General features: G+C 35.5%; 1 protein-coding gene across 9 annotated transcripts in view; it reads right to left on the reverse strand.

The window, feature by feature from the left end:
• Positions 1-518: 518 nt before the first annotated feature.
• Positions 519-25,172, reverse strand: part of ECT2 (epithelial cell transforming 2) — a 58,637-nt gene continuing 33,983 nt past the window's right edge. For 6 of the 9 annotated variants that reach the window (XM_036350741.1, XM_036350740.1, XM_036350742.1 and 3 more), the window contains 9 exons: positions 24,660-24,741; positions 21,621-21,699; positions 21,335-21,454; positions 16,371-16,509; positions 15,092-15,246; positions 7,762-7,869; positions 6,474-6,620; positions 3,297-3,561; positions 519-1,852 (listed from right to left, as the gene is read on the reverse strand). In XM_036350741.1, coding sequence (XP_036206634.1) covers positions 3,298-3,561; positions 6,474-6,620; positions 7,762-7,869; positions 15,092-15,246; positions 16,371-16,509; positions 21,335-21,454; positions 21,621-21,699; positions 24,660-24,741 — 1,094 coding nt within the window. In that variant the 3' untranslated portion in view covers positions 519-1,852; position 3,297. The remainder of the gene's footprint in view (positions 1,853-3,296; positions 3,562-6,473; positions 6,621-7,761; positions 7,870-15,091; positions 15,247-16,370; positions 16,510-21,334; positions 21,455-21,620; positions 21,700-24,659; positions 24,742-25,172) is intronic. The other 3 variants (XM_036350743.1, XM_036350746.1, XM_036350745.1) reach the window with 1 other exon arrangement.

Consider the following 25,172-nt stretch of genomic DNA (forward strand, 5'->3'; position numbering starts at 1 on the left):
GACAAACTGGACACACCCTGGAGCCGTCCCATGGTCCCTCCCTGGCTGGCCAACCTCCTGTGTCCCTCCCCGGCCCCAATCGTGCACCGGTGGGGTCCTTCAGCCAGGCATGCGCCCTCTTGCAATCCGGGACCCCTCGGGGGATGTTGGAGAGCCGGTTTCAGCCCGATCCCACAGGCCAGGCTGAGGGACCCCCTGGTGCATGAATTTGTGCACTGGGTCTCTAGTTGATAATATTTGTATACTGATTTTTGTATCAGACTTTAACCTCATAACTTATCTGTGTACATCCAGTATGTTTCTAATGTCATGCCTTATGCCATTTCCTCTCACTTGGAACCCCCGATTTTTTGGAGGGACTCACAGTTCCATTCCCAATAAAATGATAAAAGTGGTGTAATTTCTACCAGAAAAATGCATATGTGCACATAGACACAATTTTATATAACTATCATAGAATCCACTATTCCCATTCTGCAAAGTGGAGTCCAGATTAAAAATTAAAAAACAAAATACACTCGGGTCTTAAGTATTTATTTACAAAGTTCTTACTAATACAATTGCTTTTAAAATATAGCAATAAAGTGGTACATACATGGTATAGAAAAATCTATATAGTCAGTTAAACTATTAAGAACATAACCAAGAACTGTTAAATGATAATTAAATGTTTATAGTAATCCCTAAACAGGTAGGAAATAAAAATGAAATTATTCATAAGAACTTGATTATTTTGTATTGCTGACTATAAAACAAACAAAAAAACTATTGTGAAAAAGAATATCAAGGCTTGAAAAATATTTTACAACACAAATAAATGTATTTCAATTTTACATTTTATATGGGATGACAATAAAAAGTTGACCATACACATACCCATGTAATATTTGACAGTAGATTAATAAAACTAATGCCAGTTTTAGAGTTATTTTATAAAGAGTATAAACAATCTTTACTACAATTTCCCCATGGTCATCCTTCAAAAACCCCACTAACTATCAAATTAAATCAAGATTTGCTAGTGTCTAAAAATCACCATAAATATAAGCTCTGAAGCAGCTACAAGTACACACCCATATCATGTTAGTGCAAAATATACATTGTTTTTTTAATCTTTCTGTTCTTATCTCAATTTGCAAAAGTATTTTGAAACAATCTCCTTTAACTGTTATTCTTTTTAATAAGGACAAATCTTTTTAAATCCACACGCTAGATCTTAAAGACACTTGAGAATAAATTAAACTGCAAAAGGAGCAGTTAACTACTTCAAACAGCACATGTGAAACAAGACCCCACTATTTAATCAGTTATCTATGCAGGTTTTTAATATAATTAAGTACTGTGATATCACCTCATTTCTGCACAAATTGAGATACATAAATATATACTTCCGAAATTCATTCATGGGCACTATACAAAGAAATCCACAGCAATATTTGGCATCCACCAATGAAATTTATTTACTGTATGTGTCAGGTTGCAGCACTACTGTATCATGAATAACTTAAGATATTGGTCTTCAAATGAAGGATTCAGGCAAAGAGAAAAATTACATCAAAATCAATATAATCTTTTAATAAATTAACTTGAAAAATGTAAGAGGTTAACCTTACTCTTTCAAGAAGAAAACCAACTGGCATAGTTTAGTGTTATCTATCTTCTTTCCGGCTTTCACCAAGTGCTAATGACAAGTACCATATAAGTCAGTTCCTTATTTATGTATGAGGTGTTAAGTTTCTATAAATTAAGATTTTTTTAAGCTTCATATCAAATGAGTTGTTGATCTACTTAAAGTATGACTTCTCCTTTCAAAGAAGGAAGGAAGGGTGACAAGGGAAGGCGATGGAATACCCTGTAAAGATAAGACAAATATTTTATATTTATACTTTTTCTTTTTAAAAGTTATAACATACAGTTATGCATCATGCATATCATTTTTACATTTCACAAAATACCATAACAATTAATTTAAAGACATCTAAAAATCCTAAACTCTTTAAATAAGCAAAAGAATTTAAAACTGGAAGGGAGGAAATTTCAGCATTCTGAAAACAAAACAAATGGATTCACTAGTTAACTACATATCAACTCACTAGAATAGATATTGGCTTACTGCTAGTAGTGGTAATTAACTTCTAAGAGATATTAATAACTCAGTGTTTCAGGTTATTAAAAAAATTACAAATTAGTAAACAAGTTTTGAGGTAAAAAGATAAACCCTAGTGGTTTCTTCTTAACCATAAAGCAAAATTAAAAGAGATGATTTTATGAGAAATAAATTTTCTAAATTTGAAAGTCATATACTCCTAAAGAGGTTTTGGATTATGTATACAACCCATATTTATGTATGTATGTATGTTTGTGATTTTGCTCCATATAAAAATTGAGTCCTAGCTGGTTTGGCTCAGTAGACAGAGCGTAGACCTACTGACTGAAGGGTCCTGGGTTTGATTCTGGTCAAGGGCACATGCCTGGGTTGCGGGCTCAATCCCTGGTAGGGGGCAAGCAGGAGGCAGCCAATCGATGATTCTCTCTTATCATAGTTGTTTTTATCTCTCTCTCCCTCTCCCTTCCTCTCTGAAATAAAAAAATATATATTTAAAAAATAAATTGAGCAAAACAGCAGCACTTCTGTTAATAGAGATTATTCAGTTACTAAGCTGTCTAAATTTGTTTCAGAGGTCAAAATAAAATTTTTCATAAGAGCTTTTAACAATAACAAATAAGCATACACAAGAATGCAAAAAAACCAACAGTGAGTATAAATCAAAATGAATTACAAAGAAAGTTAGTGTTCTATTTTAGCATATATGAAAGGCTATGTGTAAGTAGCCAACAATGTTCTCACCTACAATGGAGCAAAATGAAGTGTTTAAAGAGCTGTGTTGATCAAGTATTACCATTCAAGTGATGATAAAGCAATGATTTAAGTAGAAAGTAAAAAAATTTTCCTCAAATAAAATTTTTATGATTTGCTACATTAAAAGCATAAATTTTATAAAATGCCATAAATCTAAGATTAAGAATCAGATTTGGAATATGAATCCACTTTACATGGCAATTATTATTAGTCTTTAAAATGTCCACTTTCATAAATAAGAAAATTTCTAATAGTATTGATTTTTTTCTGAACTTGAGCATAATTACCTTGAAAAATATTTTTATGTGCCAATCTGCAGTAAAGCAGTTATAAAATTGTGAATTCAAAAGTCCCCACCCACCTAATAGGTAATTCAGTGAAGAAAGAATACTTCCTTTTTTCACAAATACAAATTTCAAATAGCTAATAAGCTCACATTAAACTTGAGGCTTGTTTCCATTACTGGTTGGCATATCTCTTAATTCTTCACAAATACCAAAGATGACTTGGATAGAACTTTTTTTGAAATTTGAAAAATCAATATTTTCTTTCAGTGTCTCTGAGAAACTAACTCGTGAGGCAGAATGACGTATAGATGGAAACCAGGAGTTTTGAGAGCGCCCACCAGTAGAGTGTGAGCACTGAGCATAGACATGCTTAGTAAATCCAATTGTACTGCTTGTGGAAACTGAATGGATAATCTGTTAGAACAGAAATAAGCAATGGAGAAAAGGACATGAATGTCTGAAAGATATTTTAGGTACTTCTTATTTATATTGTCTACATCAGGGGTCCTAAAACTTTTTAAACAGGGGCCACAGTTCACTGTCCCTCAGACCGTTGCAGGGCCGAACTATAGTTTAAAAAAAAACTATGAACAAATTCCTATGCACACTGCACATATCTTATTTTGAAGTAAAAAAACAAAACGGGAACAAATGCAATATTTGTATTTGCATGTGGCCCGCGGGCCGTAGTTTGAGGACCCCTGGTCTACATAAAAGTGACAAAATCACAAATAATACAAATTAACTTACTAAAAAGTTTCTAAAAAAATCCAGTTACTTTCATTTGAAAAGCAATGTTTATAATAGTTATTATAGGAAATAAACAAGGGACAGTTCTTTGGCCTTCAGAAAGCTTATAATCTATTTTAATAAAGAAATGCTTACTGTTTTTTGTCAATTTTAATATATTTTTCATTTCATTTAATATATTAATCAAATTTCCATTCATGTTTATATTATCAGCTAAGTATTGGAAGTTTAACCTTGATCAAATACCATTATAAACATGCTCTGCCCTAACTGGGTGGCTTGGTTGTTTGGAGTACCCTTCTGTCCACCAAAAAGTTGTGGGTTTGATACCCAGTCAGGACACATAACCTAGGTTGTGGATTTGATCCCCAGTTGGGGCACGGGGCATGGGGGACGTACAGGAGGCAACCAATCAATGTTTCTCTTTCACATCGGTGTTTTTCCCTCTCTCTAAAATCAATAAAAACATATCCTCAGGTGAGAATTAGAGGATTTTAAAAAAATCTGTGTAAATATGCTCAGAGTCAGCTGTAACTCTTTGATGTATTAACTAAAGATCTAACTAGCTTTTTTTAAAAAATTTACTTGAGGGTATTACAGATGTGCTCCATTATTCCCCATTGCCCACCCCACCTGCTTCCTGCTCCAACCCAGGCCTTCACACATGAATGTCAGTGTCCATGGACTATGCATATCTATATATATAAAAGCCCAAAGACCGGAATGGCGGAAGGACGAGTGGCTATGAAGCACACTGCACTGCGGCAGCCAGCCTGATCTGGGCCCCGACCGGCACCCAATACCCCAATCAGGGGCAGGGCCGGCCGCCAACCGCCCATGGCCACTTTCCCCAGCTGGCCCCTCCCTGGACCCCTCCCCCCAGCTGGCCTCACCCCCGATTGGCCCCCAACACCCCGATCAGGGGCGGGGCTGACTGGCCAGCCACCCAAGGCCCCTCCCCCCCCACCAGCCTGATGGGCCCCCATTGGGGTGGGCCAGCCTGACCCCACCTGTGCACGAATTTGTGCACCGGGCCTCTAGCATATGCATGTAAGTTCTTTGGTCATTCTCTGCCTGCCACTCCCAACGCCCCTTCCCTCTGCAATCCCTCAGTCTATGCCATGCTTTCATGCCTCTGGGGTGATTTTGTTCATTAGATTCCAAGTCTGTATAAATTTTATATAATAAAAACACTAGAGCAGCCTCGGGGGTGACTACTCATCATGAACTGCCCAATTAGGGGTTTATGATTTATTACAGCACCTCTTTTTTGTCCACAAGATCCAAAGTGCAGAGTTCAAGAAGTGTATTAATGGCGCAGGGAACAGTCCATACAAAGCCTCTACGTGGATTAGCCTAGATTTTTTTAAGGAAAGCAAAAACGCCAGTGTGGCTGAAATAGGATTGGGGGGGTGGGGGAGGACATGTGTTAAAGGAAAGGGTGGAAGAACAGAGTATGTTGCCTTGGAGAAGTCTGATATTCTAAGTGTAGAGGGGGATAAATGAGGAACTGGGAACAACAGGGGTTCTCTCTAGCAGCCATGGGTAGGGTGCAAGAGGATGGGGTAAAAGGAGAAAAAAAAAAAATACTAGAGCACACACTGTGTGCCAGGGACTGATCAAAGCACTTTTCATAAATTAACTTATTTAATCCTTACAACTGCTACGTTAGATTCATTTTACAGATAGTGAAATTGAAACAGAGATCTTTAATAATGTATCAAAAGCCACGGAGCTAGTAAACAGCAGAGTTGAGATTTGATCACATGAGTTCTAGAGTTCATGCTCTTAGCTACTACACAAAATGCTCTCACTATATAATCGCATCATATAGGTATATGTGTATGTGTGCGTACTTAGTCCTTACAATAACACCATAAAGTACTATTATTAATCTCTTTTCCCTCATCTGCAAAAATGGGAATAAGAGAACAAGAAACTTGCTAAAGGACACATAATTGAATAACCAGCACTTGCTTTTTTTAACCTTAGAAGGTTAGGTTAATAATTTTATAATCATACATCATTCATATATTTAGTGGCAGTAATAAATGTTAGAAATGTCCTTAATATTTATTGTCTAATACTTCAGACACCATTGGGAATTTGTATTTTTCAGAACACATTTAAAAATATACATATGAATTCAGAACACATATCATCCTTTGAAGTCTACAGTTTCAGAAATAATATTCTACTCATCACAGAAACAGTAAAAGGAAAAAAACTGAGTCTGTTATATTGCTGGGACCAATGTGTATAAACAGAACCATTGCTATTTAGGTTAGTAAAGTGAGAGGCCAGATTGAAATATGCTTTTTTCTTTAGAGACTTTAGAGCATATCTCAATCTGAATAAAATTTCATATCAAATAAACTACATATTAAGTATGTCTCTATTTCTAGTTCATTAAAGTGATGTTTTCTCAGTTATCTTTACCTAACAAAAGATGTTAGAAGTCAAGAAGCATAAAAAAAAATGGAGATATTAGATTTCCATCTTTAACATTAGCAAATTCCATACCAACTTCCATAAGTGTGAATAAGTCATTAGACCATCAAATCAAAGTCACTTACTGCTAATGATGATGTGCTAGACATACGACTCATTACATGCTTGTCACTGCTGAGAGGACTTCTTCCCTCCACTGAACTTTGGGATGTCATAAGAGCCCTTCGTAGAACTCTTCTTGGAGTTTTGGAGAAAGAGAATGCTCTTGTAACCTAGAATTTTAAGAAGTTACAATTAAGCCTAAAAAAAGTTTAATATAACTGATCAGAACAAATATACATAAACAAAGCCAAATACACATGAAAAGTTTTTGTACAAATAGTATTATCATAGATTTAGAACTTCTTCGGACAAAACACTGAGAAAATGTAGTACAGTAATAGTCCTCACTCAGCGTTGTGGTCCTCAATATGTTCTGTGACTTCAAGGTAAGTGACATATAATAAAACCAATTTTATCACAGGCTAATTGATATAAACAAGAGTTAATTTCCTACAGCATTCTCATCAACATTATAATGAAACAACGCTGAACATTATTTAAAGACCTGCTGTATACTCGCATTCTTAGAGCACGACAGTCAAATGGAAGGAAAAAAGTGCAAGGATAAACCTGGCATGGGAAAGAAGAAACATGGCTTTTTTGTGTCTGATTTCACTAAAATTTAGTTGTGAGATCTTTAACCCAAAGCCATTTGAACCTCAATTTCCTTTTTGAAAAAGTGAAGGAGTCAATGCCATTTAATATATTTACCATATATCAAACATGCTGATCTTGGGAGATATAAAGATGCTTAAATAAAGTACAAAGCTTCCCTTCAAAAGCAAAAACTTGTAAATCTAGCAGTAGACTATGGCTGCAAATTTCATCTAGACTATTAATATACTTGTTTTTCTACTTCTAAAAGGCCCAATATTCTTATGTAATCCTCAATAAGGTAAGCAGGGAAGTTATCTCCGATAAGGTAAGTAGGGAAGTTATATCCAGTGTTACAAGATTGAAACATGTTGTGGTCAGGATCTCTGTTGTGTGCCCTTTGCTGAACAATATCTGAGGTGATATTCAAGATGAACGCACACAAACCTACATCTACAACACCATCAGAACATTTCTACTGAAGTAGAGTTCACAGAAGTATCACTATAAAAAGAATATGAAGGTAACAGGTTATAATTACTGTACCAAAGAATTCACTAAACTAAAACTATTATCTCTGTGGGCCATTTCCTAAGCCCTCAAACCAACTTTGTTTTATAGACTATCTTTACACTGGTGTTTCTGGCAATATTATTTTAATGTAGTCTAAAAAATACTTTTTGGAGATATGTTAAATAATAATGCCAGGGGACTCACCCTTTTTGAAGTCTTTTTTATTGCTCTAGATGCCCTACTCAATGTACTGTCCATATCTTTTGTATTTACTTCAAAGGTTTCTGGATCAGCAGTATAAATAAGATTTTCCTGTTCAAGAAATAAACATTTTTATTATTTTAAAATAAAATTTTAAAAATACACAACTGTTTTTAAAAATCAAACCTTTAAGCACTTATCTTCATATGGGAGTATACTATATAAAAGAAGCTACTCAAGATTTTTGACATGCTTGACATAATTTCTATTATAAAATGTATTAATTTAAGGATAGGGGAAAATAAGCACTCAGTAAATAAAAAATCCATTGCAAGGACAATGGAGACCAAAGCAACTGGAAATCCTATATAATAAAAGGCTAATATGCAAATTGACCAAACAGCAGAATGACCTGTCACTATGACACACACTGACCATGAGGGGACAGACACTCAATGCAGGAGCTGCCCCCTGGTGGTCAGTACACTCCCACAGAGGGAGCGCTGCTCAGCCAGAAGCCGGGCTCATGGCTGGCAAGCACAGCGGCGGTGGCAGTGGCCTCTCCCACCTCCTTAGTAGGGTTAAGGATGTCCGACTGATGGCTTAGGCCCACTCTCCATGGGCCTAAGCCATCAGTTGGACATCCCTTGAGGGTTCTCAGACTGTGAGAGGGCGCAGGCCAGGCTGAGGGACCCCCACCCCCGCAAGTGCACAAATTTTATGCGCCGGGCCTCTAAAGTATATATATATATATATATATATATATATATATATATATATATATATGAAATCTTACTAACAACCCTAAAACTGGTAAGTTAGAAATTTAGCATAATTTATATACTTAAGAATAATGCCTGCTACAAAATCAGTATCACAAAAATTAATTTAATTAGAAAAACCAAATCCACCCTGCCTTCTCTATCAGAAAAAAGACCCTCTCTTTTCTACTTGATCTACTTGCTAAATGACTCAGTTGCTTATCTAATCGCACTAAGGTAACTGAGTACTTATAATTATCAGTAACTTTTAAAAACAATATTATAATTTTTTTCTGAGTTTTTTTTTAAAACCACATCATTATAAAATGTTTGTGGGAGAATTTTTAAATAAAATTACCTATAAACTCTACTAACCATTTACTATTTATATTTTGGTATATTCCTTACAGATATTTTCCTACATGCATAAAATACTTTATTGTGACAAAATTGGAATCATAGTTTTCTTTAAAATACCTCATTTGTTACTTATAAGGCTATTCCTACATTTATACTAAAATTTATAGTAAATCTTGCCGGAAAGGGGGCAGGGATCTTCTTTATTTCCTACTTTTTAGCTGGTTACTGCTGGCAAAGATGAAAACTATTAATATGCATGCATTTATATTTATTTGGCTACTTTAAGTGCTAGTAGTTTTCAATTGGTTCTTGTCAATTATACAGACAACCATGTGAAAAATAATTCTCAATAGTTAACACCTCTTGCCAATCCATGAGAAACAAAGCAGTCAGGACTATTATTTAAGCTCTGGCTAACTCTGAGTCTCTCAACATCCCCACTCACATACTCCTTTGAGGTTTTGCATTATTAAGATTTCCTACATCTCACAGGAGACGGGATCACATTTCCTAAAATGCTGTACATATGGCACCATAAACTAAGCAAAGCTTTGACTTTAGTTTTATGAACTTAATTTTGTTTTCATTTCATTCACATTTTTAAGTTTAATTTCATTTCAATTTGAATTTCATCCAATGAATAATATATTGAAAAATCTATCTCATATTAGGTTTATACGGTCCTAGACATAGACACAAATCAGAAAATGTTTTGACACAGATAATTTTGACAATTTTCTTCCATTATGTCTCATTTTAAAACTACAAGGTAATGTATCAATCATCACTCTGAAGTGGTCAACTTGTGACATTTTTCTAAAACTGAGAGCTGAAAAATCCAATCAAATTGTCAAAAAGCATTTGGAAATAATAAGAGAATTAATTTAATAAAAATGATGGGTTACAAAATTAACATCCATACATCAAAGATTTACCCACATAAAAAAACAACAAAAACAGCTAAACTCACTCACTTATGATATTATCTAGAATCATTGTGTCCTATCCTTTAGTGTGTGCCACAGGGATTTCCTCAAACTTTGTAATCATGTTTATAGCTTAGAGAATCTGATTTGGTCAATTTAAAATGATACCAATAATAGGCATTTATATTATCAACTTACTATGTATGGCTAATAACCAGCAGAATAATAATAATTTTAAATAGAAATTATATTAACTCCAGTATAAATAATATTGGCTCAGAAGCACAAACTCTTCTTGTATATGTTATATCTTCAATCTATTTCTCATGTAGTTAGAAATTCTAGTTATACAATATTGAATATTATTGAATATTGAATAAATACTGCTACTATAATTAGTGATAAAAGTACTGTTAAGATAAGACATTTAATTATCAAGTTACTTCTAAACTATTCAAATTGAGGGAGGGGGAGTGTAACATTGCTTAAATTCATTTGTTACTAAAAATATACTTTTGACATTAGAGGTTAGAAATCTGTAATGGCTTCAGCAAAGCCACCATCTGACTTCAGGTGATATATAAGCCTTAAGAGTATAGTGTAGACAACGAAATTAAAGGTTACATGTTGGCAAGAGACTGAAAAGACATACCTAAGTATTCTGAGAAAAAAATTTTCAACAAATTAAAACTTAACCTTTAAATTTGGAATAACAGAATATGGGACATCATATCCATGAGAAGAAAAATTATGGAGAGTTTTAACCATGAATAAGGATACCTGGAATCTAATGTTAACTTTATGCTCTTAGCCTTAGTTTATACATGTAAAATAATGATATTAGATTAAATGTTCTTTCAGGCTGAAAATTTTAATTCCTTTTTTTAATTTAAATTCTTTACTGTTCAAAGTATTATATAAGTTTCCTTGAAAATTTTAATTAAGTCATTTACAAATGAAATTAGTCTAGAATAAAATAGTTATACTTATTTTACTCTTAATTATTTAAGCTCCAATTATTTAGGGCACCAATAGATACATAATAAATAGGACAGAAACTATTGATTTAAAGAATCAGATATTTTTATCTCAGATCTTTTGCATATATATATACACACACACACACACATATAAATATACACACACACACAAACAAATATTTAAAAATACTTTCTCTTCAGCATGGCAAATGTTCTCAAATGATACGACACTGACTCAGGACTTTTAAAAACTTTACTCTCTGCAGTATTTTAAATGTGAGAAAGATCTCAACTGAAGTCAATATGTGAATTTACAGACATATTTCTTAGTAACAAAATGTGACAACTTGAAAAACATTCTCTTTAAGACAGTATAAATCAGGACATAGCTAAATGTTTGCTGCCATCTGGTGGCTAATTTTACTTTATGAAATTTGTTTCATTAGTTGTTTATATTCAAACTAGAGACCGGTGCATAAAATTTGAGGGGGCGGGGGGGTGGGGGGGGCGTATCCCTCAGCCCGGCCTGCATCCTCTTGCAATCCAGGACCCCTCATGTCCATCCCTCTCGCAATCTGGGATGCTGCATGCACCAGTGACCATACTTTATATTCATACAGGTGAAAGGCATCTTGCTATTGTGTGGGCAGCTACATTTTTTTTGCCCTGATTATAAAAAGTAGTACATACTTTTTATACATGATCCTTCCGAGGCAGTAGTACCATTTTCCCCTCTTATGGGTGGAAAAACTGAAGCAGAGAGAAGTAATTGGCTTTGTCACACAGTTATAAGTGTCAGAATCAGGGCTGACAAAATGTGCAAGCCAGAGTTCATGCATGTCATCTCTGCATCATCCTGTTTTTTCAGTGTTAGAGTAGCCTTGTCAGGTTTTAATTTTTAAATCTAAGAGACTGTTCCCCTAGGCCTGGCTGGCGATCAGGGCCATCTGTGGGGCAACTGATAAGCGGGGCGATCGGGAGGGGCCCCCGCTGGCACCTGTCTTGGCTGGCAACCTGGCACTGCCAGCTGGCCGGCCCTGACTCCCAATCAGCACCACTGGTCATCTGCCTCCTGGTAGTCAGTGCGTGTCATAGCAACTGGTCGTTCTGCCGTTCAGTTGATTTGCATATTAGGGCTTTATTACATAAAACTAGAGGCCTGGTGCACAGATTTGTGCACCGGTGTGGTCCCTCAGCCTGGCCTGTGCCCTCTCACAATATGGGACCCCTCAGGGGATGTCAGATAGCCAGTTTCAGCCTGATCCCTGCAGGCCCGATCCAGACAGGAGGGAGCCCAATCATGTGAGTTGAGCGTCTGTCCCCTGGTGGTCAGTGTGTGTCAAAGTGACTGATCAACTGGTTGTTTGGTTGCTTAGGCTTTTATATATACTAGAGGCCTGGTGCACGAAATTCATGCATGGGTAGGATTCCTAGGCCTGTCAGCGATCAGGACCAATCAGGGCCTTCCGGCTGCCAGCCAGGGCCTTCCTTTGTTCCATGCCACCCCCTGGTGATCAGCGCACGTCATAATGAGCAATCAAAGTTCTGCTCTCCTGGTCGAACTCCTGAGGGGACGCTTTACATATTAGCCTTTTATATACATACTAGAGGCCCGGTGCACAAAATCAGTGCATGTGGGGGAGGGGAGTAACCCTCAGCCTAGCCTGCACCCTCTCGCAGTCCAGGAGCCCTCGGGGGATGTCTAACTGATGGCTTAGGCCCACTCACCATGTGATATCCTTAAGGCTGTTAGTCGGACATCCTTAACGCTGCCATGGAGGCGAGAGAGGTTCTCACCACCACTGTTGCGCTTGCCAGCCGTGAGCCCGGCTTCTGGCTGAGTGGCGCTCCCTCTGTGGGAGTGCACTGACCACCAGGGGGGCAGCTCCTGCATTGAGCGTCTGCCCCCTGGTGGTCAGTGTGCACCATAGCAACCAGTTGCTCTGCCATTCGGTCGATTTGCTTATTATTTGCTTATTAGCCTTTTATTATATAGGATAGATTCTAGAATTATTAGCTATCTTGTAGCTAGTAATTCAATAGATTGTATTTTAAAAAAATTTTTCCATTAACTGTTTATGCTTCAGTTTTATAGTTATAAATTCAAAAAGGACTGCTTAAGCCATCTACTCTGACATCTTGATAAATGAAGGAGTAATTTCTAAAATAGGCAATCACTATAATGCAAGGATCTGTTTTGTATATGAATACCTAGACCAGGGGTCCTCAAACTACGGCCCGCAGGCCACATGCAAATACAAATACTGTATTTGTTCCCGTTTTGTTTTTTTACTTCAAAATAAGATATGTGCAGTGTGCATAGGAATTTGTTCATAGTTTTTTTTAAAACTATAGTCCGGCCCTCCAACGGTCTGAGGGACAGTGAACTGGCCCCCTGTTTAAAAAGTTTGAGGACCCCTGACCTAAACCAATGAAAAAAAATTCTTCCATATAATGAGCAATTTTGTAAGCTCTATAACTAAAACTGTCTCCATCATTTTTCTAGCCAACATTCTGTTTTATGCATTAACATTGCATTACTTCTATAAACCATTTTGTGGAACAAACATCCTTTATTTACAACATATTTTTGAACTATAGAAATGTTCAAAAGCAAAAAAAAAAGTCTATTTACTGTTTTAAACATTTAGGTAGGACATTCTAGCCATGTATTTTCTACTTTATAAACCATAATAATTATACCTCAAATATCTTTCATAAGAAGACTTAACTATGATAAAATAAGCATTTTACTGTCATAGGAATGTCTAAGCAATGTGAATTACAGTACTATTGTACTGAAAAGGGTCATCTATCAATACATTATCTTCTTATCATTTGTATGTGTCTTATCATTTGAGAATATATGCCATGTTGAAGAGAATGTATTTTTAAATATATATACAAAAGATGCAAAAGACAAAAAAAATCTGATTTTTGAAACAGTAGTTTCTGTCTTTCTAATATATATTCATTGGTGCCCTAAATAATTGTAGCTTAAATAATTAAGAGCAAAATAAGTATAACTACTTTATTATAGACTAATTTCATTTGTCATACCCATTTGTAAATGACTTAAGAATTAAAATTTTCAGGCTGAAAGAACATTTAATCTATTATCATTATTTTACATGTGAAAACTAAGGCCAAGAGCATAAAGATAACATTAGATTCCAGGTATCCTTATTCTTGTAACTCTCCATAGTTTTTCTCCTTGTGGATATGATGTCCCATATTCTGTTATTTCAAATTTAAAGGTTAAAGTTTTAATTTGTTGAAAATTTTTTTCTCAAAATACTTAGGTGTGTATTTTTGGTCTCTTGACAACTTGCAACCTTTAATTGTGTTGTCCATACTCTTAAGGCTCATATATCACCTAAATGATATATGAATTTTTTAATAAACTTATGTTATTTGTGCAAAAATGATAGTCTATATCTATAGCATGTCTCACCACTAATGATGAAGAAAGTAAATTATCTTTTATAGGACCTATATTTTATCCAAGAGCTACTATGGGCTTCCTGAATTCTGATAGTCGTTTAACTTTGATAATTTGAATTTCTCACATATCTTCACATTAATCTATATCAGTGGTTCTCAACCTTCCTAATGCCGCAACCCTTTAACACAGTTCCTCATGTTGTTGTGACCCCCAATTTCACTGTTACAAATTGAAAATAATTAAAGCATAGTGATTAATCACAAAAACAATATGTAATTATATATGTGTTTTCCGATGGTCTTAGGCGACCCCTGTGAAAGGGGTCGTTTGACCCCCAAAGGGGTCGCGACCCACAGGTTGAGAACCACTGATCTATATAGTATAAAAATAATTATATATTCTGTATGTACATATTCACAATTCACATTTGATTTTAAGAGGCTGGACTGAGAAAACTGGATCGGCTACTCTCCTGATAGGAAACGCAACTGGCTTTATCTCATATTGCTTGCAGTTAGATAAGGGAACAGCAGAACAGAATACCCTCTATTTTACAAACAGCCAGGCCTAAGAGCTTCCATGAAAATCACAGGGTACAAGTCCCAAAAGCCTCACCCAATCAGAGTCAGAGGAGCTATAAGGTTAAAAGGGCCTTCCATAAACTAGCAACTGAGTGTTTCATGTGTCTATATTTTTAAAATATCTTTTCCAAAACAATTTATTAAACCAGTTTTCCTCAATACACACAAAACTAAAACTCTCTTATATTCACAATTAGCAATTAACAATTAGAAATGCATAGGTTTAGCTTGAATGCATTGCCATGGAGTTTTAACTCTTCATAATAGATTAAGAACTTACAGCATCTGCTTTACAAATGGTGTTGGCTACATGTCGACATAGCATCTTGAGCCAGTTCTCTTTTGGAAGTTCCTCTGATGTCATCTGGAAACTGAGCAGCACATTTGCCTGCTCTGTTGGTGGCCTCACGAGCAAGGCAAAAGCATTATGGCAATCTAGGGTCCCAGAATTATAAACAATGTTATTCTTGGAAAATGATAGATCTATTCAAGTTTAGTTACCTCAGATCAACAACATTCCAATGAAATGTATGATCTTTTCTCCACCCTTCCCACCCCCTCTATTTCTAATTGGACAAAGAGTATCACCGTTTTACATTGAAACATTAGAAAGAACTGTAACAGTAAGTACCATATGAAGAACCAACAATAAGTTGACATTACATAAACAGTATTTTCCATGACATTTAATATTTTATATGCTGGAGTTTTAAACAATTAGAATGTATCATTACTTAGTATCCTAGAATTTGAGTTTTAAAATGAAATGGCATTGTAAGAATAATTTAAAAACTCAACCTATTTAAATCAAGTTTAAAGAAACATAATTTTTAAATATTAAAATTGTTACAAAATGTTTTGTGACCAAGATGCAGAACCTATTTTAAACAATGAAGTCTTCCACAATTATAATCCAAAGATATGGAAATGATTTAAAACAAATGTACCACATAACCCATAATTTAAATTCGACAATAGAATAAAGATAGCAATGCAAGTTACTATTCAAATTTTCTTTAATTGTTACTTAGGGTGCACTAACTCATGCACATCATTTCTTTCATCATGAGAGGATGGGATCAGTAATGGTACCAGCTTACATTGTAAAATTTATGCCTAACACCCAAAATATGACCAATAACGACATATCACTAGTGCCAGTTAAACAGATACTATTTTGAGTAGGTATAAACTTTTGGCAATTTCAGGCATTCAGAGAAACCTCCCTAACACTATCAAAGTTGAGGGAGAAAGCTTCCCTTAATATACATTTAACTCCATGCCAAGACTACCATAGTTACTTAGGGTGCATTTACTCATGCACATCATTCCTGGTCATCTCCTAACTGTATCCTTAACAATGCAGCCAGTGGCAACAAGGAAAGATGCAGAGCACAGGTGATTTATTTTGGATTCTGAAGAAATAAAATGTTTTGGTGTGGGAACAGGCTGGGTTAGGGTACATAGCACTTTCATGTGAAAAAAATATAAGTGAAACAAATCTGCAGTAGTGAGTATGAACTATTTTTATTTAGCAATAGTTTATCCAATAAGCATACCTTCTGTCTCTCTTATGTCCAGCACTTTCTTAATTTGAGAAAGAGGCATTAGATGAATATGTTTAAGAGAAGCTGGGGGTCGGGTCTGGCCATGAGGACTCCTAAAAGTGCCAATAACTTTGTGGCGTTTCCTTGCTATCTGATTATAGAAAAACAAAAGTCATTATAAGTAATATGAATAAAAACAAAGACAAAATACTTAAAAATAAAATGCACTAATCACATAAATCTATATGCAGCTCATCTATTAGTCATTCCAGAATTACTATGGGATAAGAAGCTATGTAAAAAAAATCATACATGTACTTGTGTAACAGGTATGCTCATGTTTATATGATAAGAGTTCAAAGGTCAGGAAACCAGGCCAAGGGACAGGATCTACGCAAAAAATCCTTGAGGAGTGAAAAAACTTAGAAGCATTGTGAAAACTAACAGGATCAGAGAATTGAGGAATTTCCTTGAGTTCAGGAAGGAAAATAGGTACTCTGGGACCGCTATATTGGGCACAAAAGATAACTGATATCAGTTTAAGAGCAGAATTCATAATTATCTCAGATCCTGAGAATAAAGGAGTAAATAACAGAGAAATGGTTCTCACTCTCATTATTTTCACTAGAGGCCTGGTGCAACAAAAATTTGTGCACTCGGGGGGGAAGAGAGTCCCTCAGCCCGGCCTATGCCCTCTCGCAGTCTGGGACCCCTCAGGGGATGACCACCTGCTGGCTTAGGCCCACTCCCCGGGGCATTGGGCCTAAGCTGGCAATCAGACATCCCTCTGGCAGCCCGGCAGCCCTCGGGGGATGTCCACTTGCCAGCAGGGAGCAGGCCTAAACTGCAGTCGGACATCCTTAGCACTGCTGAGGAGGCAGGAGAGGCTCCCACCACCACCGCTGTACTGGCAGCCATCAGCCTGGCTTGTGGCTGAGCAGAGCTCCTCCCATGTGAGAGCGCCCTGAACACCAGAGGGCAACTCCTGCATTGAGCATCTGCCCCCTGGTGGTCAGTGTGTGTCATAGTGACCAGTCATTCCCAGTCCTTCTGCTGTTAGGGTCAGTTTGCATATTACCCTTTTACTATATAGGACAGAGGACTGGTGCACGGGTGGGGGCCGGCTGGTTTTCCCTGAAGAGTGTCCCGGATCAGGGTGGGGGTCCCGCTTGGGTGCCTGGCCAGCCTGGATGAGGGGATGATGGCTGTTTGCAGCTGGTCACACCCCCTTCAGTGTAGGGGTCCCTGTTGGGGTGCCTGGCCAGTCTGGGTGAGGGGCTGAGGGCCTTTTTCAGGCTGGCGGGTGACTGAAGCTCCCAACCTCTCCTTTTCTTCTTTTTTTTTTTTTTTTATTCTGGGATTTATTTACCTTCTATGGCTGTCACTGGAACTGAGAGCCGGCTTTAGCTCTGAGGCTCAGCTCCAGCTCTGAGACCTCAGCTGCTGAAAGCAAGTATCTGGGTTTGTTTGGCTTCTATAATTAAACACTGTTGCAGCTCCAGCTCTGAGGCCCGGCTGGCTGAAAGCAGGTTTCTGGGGTTTGTTTAGCTTCTATAATTGCAACATTGTTTCTTAGAGTGCAGGTCAGAGCCCAGCAGCGGCAGGCGGGGAACCTTGGCTTCCTCCATCACTGGAGCAACCAAGCCTCCTGTTCGCTTCAGCTGCCTGGCTGCTGGCCGCCATCTTGGTTGGCAGTTAATTTGCATATCACCCTGATTAGCCCATGGGAAGCGTGTCGGAGGTATGGTTAATTACCATGTTTGTCTATTATTAGATAGGATAACATCGAGAAAGGGGACAGTTAAAAGGTAACTAAACAATAAATTAAACAAATGGTACAAATTATAAACTCAAAGTGCTATGTTAAGATATAACTTTACCTAAACTGGGGATTCCTGCAAAAGTAAGAGATAAACAAAATAACACTGGAAAAACCAGGGGCAAAATCAGAAAGGACCCTGTGATTCACGATGTATTTGAGTTCTGTGAATTTTATAAGGTCTTTAAATTTATTGTTTTCATTTCCACGAAAGACTGGTATGTTATTTAGCTTTTTTAAAAGAACATCTCCTGTGAGGTAATAATCATCAACTGAAAGACATCCACACAAAATGTCTTAGATTAGGTTACTTAATGAATTGAGATTAACCGGTCACCATCATGAATATGACAAAGTATGGCTGAAAAGTATATCTACTTAAGTGTTGCCTAATTAGAAAAGATCAAAAGGCAGTCGGTACATATTCATATTGAAGCAAAACTATGACTCAGATCTATATTAAATATTAAAAGTTAATTTACATTAATGTAGTGATAATAAGCACTAAAAACTTAAATATTTTCACTAATATTTAAATATACATTAAATTAACTTGGTTAAGCAGAATAAATACAATTTTAAGATTTTTTTAAAAAGGAAAAGCAATGACAAGTGTTAATACTTTTTGTTGTTGTTGATCATCACTGGAGGATATTTTTCCATTGATTTTTAGAGAGAGTGGAAGGGAGGGGGAGAGACAGAGAGAGAGAAACATCGATACACATCAATTGGTTGCCTCCCATATACGCCCCAACTGAGGGGATCGAGCCTGCAGCCGAGGTATGTACCCTTGACAGGAATCGAACCCAGGACCCTTCAGATAAGGGTCCACGCTCTATCCACTGAGCCAAACTACCTAGTATTAATATTAATATTAAAGACACACATGCTAGTACATCAAGGTAAAAAACTCAAAACAAATAAAATATAAAAAGAAAAGTATATTCTTAAATACTAAATTAGTTTAACTTCAGTAAAACATCACCTGCCATATTTAAAAGAAGTCAATATAGATTTTATCCATTTTAATTGTTTCTAACTTTCATCTTACTCTTCATTCCAAATTTGCTAAGAGGTTTGGTTATTTGTGATTTTTGTTTTCCAATTTATTAATTTTAGAGGGGGCGGGGAAGAAGGCAGAGAGAGGAGGGAGGGAGAGAGGGAAACATTGATTTGTTGTTTCAGTTATTCATTCATTCATTGGTTGATTCTTGTATGTGTCCTGACGGGGGGTAGGGGATGTCAAACCATAACCTTGGCATATTGGGACAATTTAACCACAGAGCTATTTGGCCAGGACTGTTTGTTTTTTTTCAGACAAACAAGCTAAAGAATGAGAGTTTAGGATTATAAATCTTTAAGTCCAAATTTAATGTTAGAAATAGTATTGTTTCAATTACTATGATTCTGAGACAGGAAAACTAAGAGAGAATAGAACAAAAAGTCACTGGTGAATGAAATGAGAGGCCAGGGTATTACATAACTGACTGGAAGCTACAGGGAATGACAAATGGCAAGAATTAAAGTGGAAGGGGAGTCAATGAGCCAGTTATAGAATACTTCAAGGAATTTGAAGGGGATGTAAAATTAAAAAAATTAAAGTTAACTACAACTCTCTCAGGATTAAAGGATTAAAACCCAGAATGGATTAGCTGGGAAGTAAAGATAACCTAACCAATTAGATGAATGGAGCCAGTAGACCAAGGACTTCAACAGGAAAATCCTAAAAAAACCTTAATAGTACCTAACAAAGAAGAACTGAGCAACTATGGACAGACAGTAAAACTCCATGATAATGCCTACTCAGGTAAAATATGATTTATCTGCCTCATGAATTTTTATTATAACTTTCTCAGTTCTGGGTATGGTCAATTATGTATAGTATTTTCAGTGTCGTTATTTATGTATTTTCTAACATTCCTGAAAAAATGAAAATATTATTTTTCACTAATCTCACAACAACAAAACTCTGCGTTTAACACAGTGAACTTTTGGTGACTGGGTATGACTTATTCTCTAAGAGTCCCCTGTGTTTTATAATAATATACATGAAACAACAGCACAACTCTAGAAGACATGTAGAAAAGGAAAAAAGAAAGAGGTATAGATTTCTTCTTCTTCTTCTTTTTTTTTTTAAGGAAACCCATCAAATTACTTTCATGAAAGCAACAGGTAGATACCAAATAACAGAAATGTCAAATTAGTCTTCTGGTGAATCTGAATTAATATCTATTTTATCAAAATGAATAGCTTTATCTCCTGAGATGAAGGAAAATACACTCCTTTATGTTCCACATTAGGCTATTTTAATGTTTGAAAGTACACTATTAACAGAATGAAAGAAAAGAGTTGAAAAAGCAGCCCTAGCTGTTTTGGCTCAGTGGCTAGAGCGTCAGCCTGCAGACTGAAGGGTCCTGGGTTCAATTCCAGTCAAGGGCACATGCTGGGGTTGTGGGCTCAACCCCCAGTAGGGGGCATGCAGGGGGCATGCAATGATTCACTCTCATGATTGATGTTTCTATCTCTCTCTCCCTCTCCCTTCCTCTCTGAAATCAATAAAAACATGTTAAAAAAAAAAAAAAAGGAAAAGCACAAAAATATAATTCAGTTTGTCTGTAGGAATAACGTGGGAGGAAAAATTAACTTAGATGAGAAAATTAAACTTTAGAATCAATGCACACCATCTGATATACTGACCACTCATTTAATCCTGATGACTTAAGGAAGAATCAGGAAATCATAATTCATGATATTACACAATTTATCTCTTTTCAACAAAATACTGATTTCTTTACTTAAATTTCAAAGTAAAGTCATAGCTATGTCATACATCTCTTATAAATATACATGGAAATAAGAAGTTCCTAAAATTCTTTTGACTTAAGCATTTATTTGCATGGAAATAAACTAAATTTTCATTCTGACTTAAATTTGAAGTCATGAAAATTTATCATACTTCTTAATATTAGGTCTTCTTCTAAAAGCATTCCATTAATAAATAGTATTAAATCAACAATTGGTCTCAATTAAAAAAGTGTGATTATTTAAGTTTAGCTACTTTAAACTTACCTATAATACTTTAATCAAAGCTTGGTTTTTAACATTCAAGGAAGTCATATAAATCAGCAGTATTATATTATATTAAGTACAACTTTACCTCCAGGCAGTCATTGAAGAGAAAGAGGGTTACTTGTTCTCCTCTGTCACAAGGGTGCTCACCTAGAGAAATTGTTTCAACTCGTTGGATTAAGCTTCGGTGAGAAGATAAAAGATTAGCCTGTGTAGATTGAATATATTAATAGATCATTTGGGAGCAAAGAATTTTTTTTAAGTTATAATTTAAAAGAAAGTGGTGCCAAGACTCTCTTTATATTAAAAATTGTAGAATCTAAAATAACAAGAAAGAGAAAATAAATTTACAATTATCAAAGATGGATACTTACTGGGCATCCATCTACTTCATAAACAACATCAAAAATCTGCTTTTGCGCTTCGGTTTTTCTCTTATCCTCATTAATATGCCTGAAAGATTAATACGGTTATTTTTAAAACTTTAAAAGCTTAGTGGAACTTAGTTGGTCCCTGGTTAAAAAAAACAACAACAATGACCCAACCAGAGTGGCTCAGTGGTTGTGCATCAACCTATGAACGAGGAGGTCACAGTTCGATTCCCAGTCAGGGAACATGCCCAAGGTTGCAGGCTAGAACCCCGTGTGGGGAGTGCAGAAGGCAGCCGATCAATGATTCTCTCTCATCATTAATGTTTCTATCTCTCTCTCCCTCTCCCTTCCTCTCTGAAATCGATAAAAATATATATTTTTTTAAAAAACTCAAAATAAGAAAATTCAAATTTTAAAAAAAGTAGACAAAAGATTTGAACATACATATCACAAAGAAGATAATATGAACGGCAAATAAGCACATGCAAAAATGCTACCACCATTTGGTATTAGGGAAAAAGCAAGTCGAACCTACAATAAGATATTTCACTACACATCTATTGGAATTTCACAAAATAAAATGACTACTCATACTGAGCGTTGGTAAAAACATAGAGCCACTGGTGTTCAACATATACTGTTGATGGGAATGCAAAATAATACAACCACTTTGGATACAGTTGGGTGAATTTTTTAAAACTTTTATGACATAGCCATTCCTACTAGGTAATTTTTATCCAGAAAAAATGAAAGTATATGTCCATATAAGAATTTATTCACAGATGTTCATAGCAGCTGTTATAGACAGACACTGAAAACAATCAAAATATCCACCAACACATGAATTGATAAATGTGGTATACCCATTCAACAGAAAACAATAAAAGGGAATGAACTATTGATATAAGCAACAATAAGGACTAATCTAAAAATAATTATGCTGAGTAAAAAAAAGCCTGACAAAAATATAATATGCAATTTGATTCTAAGAAAATGCAAATTATACTGATAAAAAGAAGAGTAGTTGTTGCCTCAGGATGGGCCAGAGAGGGAGGAAAAGGGATTACTACCACAGACTATGAATAAACTTGGAGGTAGCAGAAATGTTCCTTAACTTGATAGTGGTGATGGTTTTATGGGAGTATATATATACCAAAATTAAAAAAACTTTATATTAAACATGTATAATTTGCTAAGAAAAACGTACTAAAAACTACTAAAACATAGATCTATAACAAATTAATGTTTATAAGATAAGTATGTGTAATTAATGGTGTTAGAATCCAATTTTAGAGGGTTTTTTTTCTTTTGCTTAAATGGCAAGGACTAGTTAATTGGTGCTGTCTCATTATTTCCTTTACCTTACAGATTATAGTTGTTTCAATCAACCACAATACTAGTAAGCATTTAATCCCTATGCTAAATGTTCAAGAATCCTAAGAATTCAAGGGTGGTTAAATTCTATAAGGCTTACAAACCAGCATCACAACTCAACACTAAAATCGCAGCTTCCTTAGTTGAACATCTATTTAAAATCTACTATGAGCAAGCCATTTAGGGTAGTGATATATTAGAAAGATTTTTAAATTCTGAGGAAGCTTAAATAAAATGTTGAAAAAGAAAGAAATCTTTAATCACCAGTCAATTTGGCTCATTATTCCTAAAGCAGCCCACTTGACACTAGCCCAAAGGAGGCAACAGGTCAAATGACAAGTCTACTCCCTAGTTAGGTTACTTTATAATCTTTGTTTACCAAAATATATTACATATAAATAATAAATAGCATATGCTATCATCACTAAACAGGCAAATAGGCCAAGTAACAAGCTCTCAGCTTTTCTCTTTTGTGAAAATATGTTTTAACACTGACTGCCTACTTCAAAGAGTTGTTGAAAGAATCAAGGTAAGTAATGACAGAGTTTGTTAACCATGAAGTGCTTAAAAAAACTATTATCTTGGCTGATAAACATATAAAATATGAATGTAAGCAAAAAACAAAACATGCCTAAAACTCCATAGCAACAGAAACTCTTAATTTGAGCATTATTTTACCGCTGGGCTCTCACTCTTACAGCTAGTAAAGTTCCTTGCTAAGCATGCCTTTGCAAGTTTTTTTTTTTTTCTTTTAAATATGGTTGTTTCTTATTGTTGTTTTTATTTATTTTTTTTTTAGAGAGACAGAGAGAGAAACATCAGCTGGTTCCTGCATACCCCCTTCTGAGGATCAAGCCCACAACCCAGGCAAGTGCCTTGACTGGGAATCGAACCAGCAACCTCTCAACGCATGGGATGACACTTAACCAACTGAGCAATACTGGCCAGGGCATTTTCAAGTATTTTAAGAAACTATTTCAGATTGAAGCACCTCAGGAAATCTCAGAAATATTTTAATTGTATCTATTAAATATGATGATATGTAAAGTCCAAAGAGCTGAAGTGCCCTCACCCTCCATGAGTCAAAGGAATACCAACATAGTTTTCAGTTCTGATCATAATAGTCAGGAAAGATCATTTCTGATCAGAACTATGTCTACAAGTTTAACAATCAAGGCCCAAGGCAATTTCATTGAGTTTATACTTTTCATACATCTCCAAACAATCCCAATAATTTAATTCCTTAAAATTCAAGGTAAGAAGCCAAAAGCCAAATGTAAAGTGAAAAAAGTATTATAAATCTTTTCTTTTTTATTTCACCATGTTACATTTGGGCAATTTATATGAATATGAATACGAAGACAAAAACAAGTTATGATTAGAGGTATATGAAGAAAATGGCTATTAGTAAATTATAACATTTTCAAATTTGTAAACCATTGTTACTCTCTGTACATAATAGTTTAATACCCTAAGAAATGTTTTTGATTAATGTATTCTTATAATACTTCCTCATCATTTTAATGTGTAACTACACTGTTAGAAAAATAACAACAAATATTTTAGAAATATTTGTTGATATTTTTCTCCATTTATGATTCTAATTGTTCTATCAATTCCATTCTAAATCCAAGGAACAATAAAAAAAAATTGAAATAATGCACTTACGTCATTACTTCCTTTAGTGATCCAATAGCTTTTTCTAGAGTGCTTTTGTCAGGATTTTCTTCAGCTGTATGTTTCTTAAGATCTGTAATAATAAAATGTTTTTTCCATGATTAACAAAAATTCAATGGTTTTCCATCTAAGACTTAATTAAAAAACACCATCCATCTTAATAGACAGAGACTGATATTTTTAAAGACAATATCCAACCTTTCCTTTTATATATGTAGCATTCACTTAAGAGCTCTCTTCCTACACATTTGTTAAGGTTCCCACATTTGTTTCTTATTTACTAAACTTGCAGAATAATATGTGACCCATTATTTCACAGCTATCTCAATTTCCTTCTAGTAAAGTTTGAGAAGTGCTAGATTCCTCCCTCCATGAATGAAAACACCTCCATGAATGAAAACACCTGGTCCTCAATAGGCTGAGAAATCATTATATAGCTGTATTTCACACTGGGGCCCATGAGTCCATCATAGAGAGCCTTTGGTGTCCTTAGAGCAGGTTTCA

This window comes from Myotis myotis, unplaced genomic scaffold, assembly GCF_014108235.1.
Source record: "Myotis myotis isolate mMyoMyo1 unplaced genomic scaffold, mMyoMyo1.p scaffold_m19_p_2, whole genome shotgun sequence".
NCBI classification, from domain to species: domain Eukaryota; kingdom Metazoa; phylum Chordata; class Mammalia; order Chiroptera; family Vespertilionidae; genus Myotis; species Myotis myotis.